This window comes from Dermacentor albipictus, chromosome 5, assembly GCF_038994185.2.
Source record: "Dermacentor albipictus isolate Rhodes 1998 colony chromosome 5, USDA_Dalb.pri_finalv2, whole genome shotgun sequence".
NCBI lineage: Eukaryota > Metazoa > Arthropoda > Arachnida > Ixodida > Ixodidae > Dermacentor > Dermacentor albipictus.
Window position 1 is genome coordinate 156,383,747 of NC_091825.1, and position 8,332 is coordinate 156,392,078.

The following is an 8,332-nucleotide window of genomic DNA, read 5'->3' on the forward strand; positions in this document are numbered from 1 at the left end:
AGCGACGGTGAAGAACACAGTAGCGAAACTCTGAATGGCGAAATTAACTCTTTATTGGGCGAACCTGTGCCCAGAAGAACAAGCTACACTTGATGTGCAATGATAGCGGGGAAACGCAGTCGGCGATCGTCGAAATCTGATCCGTTGGTCAAGCGCGTCGGCTTTTATCCGTGAGTCATCGAAGGTTCCAGAGGGCAGATGCCCACGCGTCTTCCAGAAAGTTCTACATAATTCGCGTCACACATGCAATCAAATTACGCAGGTTTCGGTGACAACAGGCCCAAGCAGATAGAACCACTCATACCATTCGAGAAAGTTCCGATACATACGCGTGCGTCCCGCGCTCAGTGATAACATTTGTTAGTCGGTGAAAAGCAGTCACCCGAAAAAGACAAGTACACGTGTCAATATGATTTCCTCGTCACCGCAGCCGCCACAGGCCGCAATGTCGGCCATGTCTATGCGGAACTTGTAGGCATTAGTAAGCACCATTCTCAACCATAGACTAGACAAAAGGGTAGTACCTTTTTGGGGAATGCTTGAACGAAACCAAAGGCTTAAAGCAGAATCTAGGAAACGTAGTCAGAATGAATGAACTGTGGCCTATTCTACTTAGATATGGCACATTTGTGTGCAAATATATGGAGTTTTCTTATAGCGTCTGCCCTAGAAAGCGGCGTTTATAGATTGTTGCCTTCTGCATCGGCTAAAGGAGCAGCCTCATCGTCGCATTCAATGCCGATAACTCCATACTCAATGGGTAGTCACTGAAAAATGACTCCGTGGTTTTTATCACTCAGATGATATATTCTTGGTCTCTGAACTGCCAAACACGAGCTGTTTTCGCGGACCGCGCCCCTAAATGGACAGTAAACACATTACATGTTGGGAAAAATCCCCTGGGCTCGAAGAAAATCACCCACAAGTGTGACTGTTCATCAATAAAAGGCAATGCGACACCAAGGGCTAGAAGTTATGTTGCCTTCGATGTTGTCGAGTGAGTGGTGTCGAACTTGAGGATCGTAAGTTTTGCTTGGCTGACGATAGCTGCCGTAGAACTGTTGGGTATTATGGAGTCATCAATATTTATTTATTTATTTATTTACATTCCCACTTCAATGCACCGAAAAGGTCTCAGTACTTTTAACTTAAAAGGAGTAAGGTAAACTGCTAGGGAGCCGAAAATGGCAAATCCGCTAGCTTTCATTCTTGTTTTTCTTCTTTTTTCCTGCACCAGGTATTCTGAGGTTGAGCTTGGGTAGACTGAGGCACCAAGGAGCAGCCGAAAGCCTCACTCTAGGCGTGAAGCAATATGGTAATGATTTTCGATGCACTGATACCGTTCAGCAAAACGTGTCTCTAGGTGCACGCGAGGCTCCACTATGCTGCGACACAGACGACGCATTTCCTCCGCACTCAAGGACTGAAAGTTTTCATCTGAAAAATGTAATGTGCACATGTAGCCGTTACATGTAGGTCCATGGCGTACCACAGTATATTAGTCAATGGGAAAACAATGGCGTTTGTCAATTCATATAAATATCTAGGTATCATAACTGATAGAGACCTCTCATGGAGTGCCCATGTGTCGTACATGAAAAAGCAGTTCACCAGGTACCTCTCATATTTTGCAGTTATTCAACGTAAAAGCTTAGAAATGTCTGTGTCCAATATATCCCGGATGCACTTTCTCGGCTTTATGCGGTACAGCTTGCCAGCCATAATGAAGGTAAGTAAAACAAGCCTACGTACGACATAAAGTAGTCACGTTCTTTGTACGTATCTAGGCCTTCCAGGCAGCCATGGCCTTCCTCGAAGTCTGTCAAATGGCGACAACTATCGCAATCACCAAGGACAACCTTATCAAGATTCATATTGCAGTCGAAACGCTTAGTTTACACATAAGGCATCTTGTCCGGACTCCCTGCCAGCATTTAGGGCCTCTACCTGCGGACAGGCAATGCGCCATGACTATGTGACGTCATCTTGTGACCTCATCATTAAGGACGAAAATTCTATCCTTCATATTGCAGGAATATGTTGTGCGATCATTTCCATATTCTTTCTTTTAATGGTGTCACCTGTTATGGACCTTAGACCCTAGATTAAGTAACGTATCCCAGAGAAAATAACACATAAACAAAAAAGAAAAACATAGAAGAAATCCCAATTTTTCTTAATAGTACATAAGAGGGTCCTGTGAGTATATAAGCGAAGTGATCTTCATCAGGGCCACACCAGCTGCTGTAGTTACCAGATGCTGCACAAAGCGCTTGCAGCCGGGGGGTGGCTTTCGCTAAGCTCTGTGGAGTGGCATCGCGCTGTTACGTCGACGTTAGCCAAGGGGAAGGAAAGGAAGAGCTAAAATGTGCAAGTTCCCGCCAGCTATCGCTGGTTCAGCTGACAAAAAGGCAATCCTTTACTGTCACCCATATATTGCAGTTAATAACGACCATATTAACACGAAAGCTGGTAACCAGCAACAAAAGCAAAATATTTATTAGGTAAACATTTGCGTAAACCGGCATTGTGTCGGTGAGCACAGCAGGTCACAGGGGTCACTGACAAGATTGCTAGCAGTAGTTCAACATCAGAAAACAAATTCTTTTAATCCGTCAGGCTGAAGTTTAACTGTGTAAACGTTTGGAAAACCACCGGGAATCACATAATCGTGAAAGGATGAGGAGTGCGATAAACAAAGTGGCCTCACTGCATCCGGCCAGGCAACCTTGGGCCGCTTTAGCTCAAGCAGCCTAACACCAACAATGCAGGAAAGTTTGGAGGGGGAGAGATCGAGGCAGAAACAGCAGGAGAGAGGGAGGAGGTGGTCCGATCAAGAGTCAAGCAGATGCCGAGTCAACATATCAGCTCGACCTGTCTGTGTCGGCCAGGCCCCCCTTTGAGGCAGGGCATTCCATTCTCCGGCAAGCTGAGCTGGAGGCAAGCGCCGCCAGCGCTAAACCCATCTCGCCCCGGTCACACACAAATCCCCCTCGGTTTTCGCGCTCACCCTCAACGCTCCTCGTCGAGCGGCGCAAAGCACGCGCGCGGCGTGTCTGCCTGAAAGGACGCGGAGCGTATCGCACCAGGCGCCTCCGTCGCCGCCCTACGCTTTTTCGCAAATATTGACTGAAACGCCGAGCCAGCGCCGCCGGTCCCGCTATCGGACCGAGTGGAACGGGGTCTCGCTTAGAGGCGTTTACAGGCCAACGCGTGTGTTCCTTTCAGCTGAGCTCGGAGGGGAACGCGCGCGCTTTAAAGTAATAGTGTATATCTCGACATCGTTCTCTCCTCGCGATCCGTCGTCGCAGGCCCTTGAGTGCACCTGGCGAGGTCGACACACCCGGTCGCCGTCAAGTAAATTCGCGGCAATCTCGTAGCCATCGCGAGTTGGGTTGAGCCAATCCTGGCCTTAAAGTAAAGGAGTCGCCGAAAGGGAGACCGTAAACTCTTTGATGCAGACCGCGCAGTGCCTGAGCTAAGAGCGTTATATTATGCCGGCGCTTCAGGAATACAGTACCCGAAACGCTACTGTGCGCTTTCTAGGAACGCGCAGCGGACTCATTGCAAAATGATAGCCGGCGATTTCGGGCAAAGCTCTTGGCGAGGGAGTCACTTGCGCTAATGCGTCCCGGTCCTTAAATAAAGTTACGACAGGAGCTATGGCTCCAGGTGATTCTGACAAGCGGCTTGCGATAGAAAAGTAAATATTAAAAGCATGGCTTCAGCTATAGCGCACGTTCGGAAATACGTCTATGCGCATTTCGCTCGGGAATTCCTGAGCCGAAATTATTTCATCTACAAAATGAAATAAATCCGTTGGCGTTGGTCGAACACGCGCTTCAATTTCGCTCATAACTAAGGAAGCTGCGGAGTGCGTGGCTGCCGATTCTTGGCCTGCGCTCCCAGGGTGCCATCCACCCTCTGACTCGCAAGGCACAGCAACAACTTGAAGTTTGTCCATCAGCTCCCGAGGAAGTGCTAGAGCGAAACTGGCAAGTCGTCATCAAGCTGCAGTCACTGGTTGATGCTCTTCACATGGTCTTTAGTAACATCGTGACTTTTAGTAAACGGAACCCTTGAACCTTGGCCGTACGCTTCATTGCCGCAGAAAGCGACAAAAAGGTTTCTGCGAAACCTCAAGTCGACAAGTCTCTGCGACCGTGTATATACTTTCTTCGCATCTTCATGCGTAAGCGCAGCTAGTGCTGGCTCCCTCTCATTCTCTCTTTTTGTGCCTATATCTCTTCTCCCCCAGTGCCGGGTAGCAAACCGGACGTGCCATATGGCTAACCTCCATGCTTTTACTCTCTTCTAGAACCCTCTGTCTGTCTTGTTAATGGCAAAGCTAATGGCAAATTTTTAACGACTATTAACTTTAAAATTGCTTTTGCGGTGGTGTCTCAATTATTGTGATTGGTTCAAGCATTATGTAGAAGTAGAAGGCAGTAAACTTCACTTAACCAAGCTATTGCCGCAACACAGAAAGGTGACAAATCGACGTAACATTACAAGCGCCTAATTCGGCCTTTGCACGTGGTAATTACGCTGCGAGGTCTCTACAGAACGCACATCAGACATTTTGCACGTGCCTCTATTACCACCTTGCAACACTACCTTCAGACAGACACCGAGCATCATTCTTTAAAACTATCGTCAAGTACAACGACAAACTTCCCTCGGGCTTCACCGCTGCATCTAAACAATCGATACGCCCCTGGTGTCTTATCAGCGCTACAGTACATCGCAGTATACCAGGAATCGAAAAAAAGTCAGAGCTGTCGTCACCTGTGCTGAAACAACTGTGTATACTTCTTCCGCACGAGAGGTTTGCGGACAGTGTACATATTTATACTGATGGTTCCACAAACATCCAGTGTTCGTCCGGTGCTGTGATTGTCCCAGCAAGAACTATTACCATCAGCTTTAGGACTGACCACCCAACGACATCGACATCTGCGGAACTAACTGCTCTTCACGCTGCACTTTGTTTCGTCAATTGGGAACCAAATCGACAATGATAAATCTTCAGTGACTCAAAGGCAGCCCTACAATCTGTGCTATCAGCTCCGCGTTGCGGCCATACGAACAGCTCGCATTCGATATTAGATGCCCTACTTCATACATTACATGAGAAAGGACATCACGTGACGTTTCAGTGGCTACCAAGTCACTGCGGCGTCACAGGAAACGAAGACGCCGTTAATGCCGCTCGGGCAGCTCTTGAAGAGACAAAGGAAGAGGCCATACCACTTTCATGGTCCGACGCAGCTGGCAGACTTCGAGTGCTTGCACGGGACATCACGCTCTCTCTATGGTTGCACACCAAGCAGCCAGACCAACCTGAGCAATCGTCAATACCAGCTGTCCTCTTTGATCTTAATCAGAGCACCATTCCGGGAAAGTTGGTAATTCATTACTTAAATGATATTGCGCGACAAAAAACGACACGGACGTGAGAGAAGACGACACACCAAGCGCAAACTTTCAACTAAGTTTATTGTGCCACTGCGTCAATTTTATACATGGGAAGCAGTGTAGACCGCGCATGCGCTTACAAGAAAATGAAGTGCGAATTCATGTAACATAGTTACGAGCCATGTGATGCCGCGTCCAGAGCCAGAAACAGGAAGCTAACACACTTATCACCCAATTTCGCGATCATCTGCGCCTCAGATATTTCACGGATGAGCTGCGTGCTGCCACGGGAAACAATCGTGCATTGATCCTCAAAAGGTTTGCATACATGATCGGGACAGTGGATCGCCAAGAAACCACCAGAGCTGCTTTTTACATTGTTGCTGTGTTCGCGGAGCCGATCATTGAGGCAACGCCCAGTTTGTCCGATATATTTCTTCCCACATGAAAGCGACAGGTTGTACACCACCCGGTGGACATCCTGCCGCAGCGAAGCAGCCTGGCCGGGAAGGCCCAGTGGCTTTGACCGGAGGAGTGGAGTGGTGATTGACCATAGGAGGTGGCCCAGCAAAAGCGAAGTTGAGGTGGATCAGGAGGCCCGAGGTGGTGAATAGCCGTTAGGCTATTCGTCCTTGAAGAAATTTCCTAGAGTCTCGCCGAGAGCCCCGACGAGTCGAGGTACTCGACGACACTTAGGAATGCTGGTAGCTGATTACGACAGGGTAAGAGGATGTCTTCCTGTCGTGAACATGGGAGCCCCAGGCGTGAGAACTCCTGCAGAAGTCGGCCCCGGTGCTGCAAGTGAGCAGGGCAGGCCAGCAGAAGGTGCTCCAGAGTCTCTGGGTCACCGCAGGAGGCACAGGCTGGCGAAGTGGCTTTCCCAAGGCGGTGCCGGTGGGCTGCCGTCCAGTAGCAGTCAACCCACAGTCGGAGGAGCAACGAGGTATCCCTTCGTGGGAGGCCATGCTGTGGAAGAGGCCGTGGAGGCCGTCCCAGGGAAGCCCGTTTATCCGTATGGCAGGCGATGATGTGCCAGCACAGCTTGTGTCTTGTGAAGTCCGCGGCCGTTACAGCAGGGCTGAGGGGGACGCTTGAGTGGTGGGCGCTCTTGGCGAGAGTGTCTGCCTCTTCATTACCCGGGATGCCTACGTGTGCTGGTAGCCAGTGCAGGAATAGTGAGCATCCTGCATCCTGAAGGACCACCAGTCTTGAAGAGAGCAGGGCAACCCCAAGGCTAGCCTTGTCAGGGCTCTGCAGGCAAAGCAGCGCCGCCTTGGAGTCGCAGAAGATAGCTGCCGGAGTCGTTGGTAGCTCCTCTGCCAGTAGGTCCACAGCAAGGTGGAGTCCTGGTAGCTCTGCTGCGGTAGAGCTTGTATGTCCCGGGAGACGGCACAGCTTGCTCTTTTGTAGGGCTGGTGCAACGCAGGCTGCTGTGGATGAGCCCGTCTCCGGTATCACAGATCCATCGACGAAGATGTGAAGGCGGTCCCCAAGTCTCTCTTGGAGGAGAGAGGCTGCCGTCTGCTGTAGGGCACATGTTGCAGAACGGTTCTTTGAGACACCTGGCAGCTCCGTCGAGATAGAGATTGGTGGTCGGTGTGGTGAGCGAGGCTGTACGACGTGTGCAGGCATGTCCCCTATGACTTCCTTACAGAGGCCACACAGCCGTCCCATGTGTGATGCTGGCCGGGAGCGTAGGTAGGTCAGGAGCGCTTGACCATCTGCGGCATGGTGTAGGTGATCAATGTGTAGTAGCCCCTGTTGCAGGAGGAGTAGTGACAGGGGCCAGGTACCTGCCTCAGCAAGAGTGGCCGCCACTTGTGAGTTTCGGGGAACGCCAAGACAGACCCGTATTGTTGGCCGGTGCTGCAGCTCCAGTTTTCGCAGGCAGGGTGGGGGCAGCGCCACAAGAGGGAGAGCATACAGTAGCCGTGAAGTGGCTGCAGTTTCAAAGAGCTGCAGGGCCCACCTGGTGGTACAGCCCTGTCCACGGGCAAGGAGCTGTGAGATCGCCTTCCGGACCTGAAGCGTCTGGGCGCACAGGGCATTGGCTCTCTCTCTCCCTTCTTCCCATCTTTCATCCCGCCATCCGTCTCCCATGTGTAGAGTAGCGAACCGGTTGAGCCAAATTGGTTAACCTCCCTGCCTTTCCTTCTCCACTTTTTCCTTCCTTCCTTCCTTCCTTCCTTCCTTCCTTCATTCATTCCTTCTACATCAAATGCTACCACCTAGGGTGGAGTCAAGCGCGAGACAAGAGTAACTGGAGATCAGTGCAGACGTCGTCCTCCTACTGTGAACGTACAAATGATGATAATAATCATCATTTAATAATCAAGTATAACGCGGCGCCAGGTTGTGGCGCCGCGTTATACATATAATCGGAAAAATTAACTGAAGGTTCTCACAAGAAAAAATAAATTCGTAATATAACAGCGAACGTATTCGTGAATTTGATGTCTGCCTCCAAGATACGGAATGGGTTTCTATTTTTGTCCATGCAGAGAAGCGCAAATACCGAAAATTTTCTCTCATCAGCTGCCTCAACGAAATAACGAGCGCGTCAGGAGATCGACGAGGCAGGCATAGAGCGACGCCCGTCCACCAAGACTTTTCTCCCTTAAACTTGTCCATCACGGGACACTGGACACCCCACTGTGCGCTTCTGCAAGTTTTTAGCACTGGGACAAAGAGCTGGAATAAGCTGCACAGTCTAGATGGACAAACATATTCATTTAGAAAACAATTAGGAGTTCAAAGGTGGTGGTTCAAATTAGGTGGTTCAAAGGAGTAATTGAAGCTCGCCGAAAATTTTCCTAGAAGATTAGGAATTTGGAGGAATATTTTACGTGATCTACGGTGTTTTAGAGAGTATATAAACGCATACATCGTTTAATTTGCGTTTCTGCAGAATACG

At 49.8% G+C, this 8,332-nt stretch overlaps 1 protein-coding gene across 1 annotated transcript; it reads right to left on the reverse strand.

The window, feature by feature from the left end:
* Positions 1-6,063: 6,063 nt before the first annotated feature.
* LOC139060349 (uncharacterized) lies at positions 6,064-7,518 on the reverse strand. The gene has a single exon (XM_070539466.1). It carries the CDS (start codon positions 7,516-7,518, stop codon positions 6,064-6,066), a length of 1,455 nt encoding a protein of 484 aa, XP_070395567.1.
* Between the last annotated feature and the right edge of the window lie 814 nt (positions 7,519-8,332).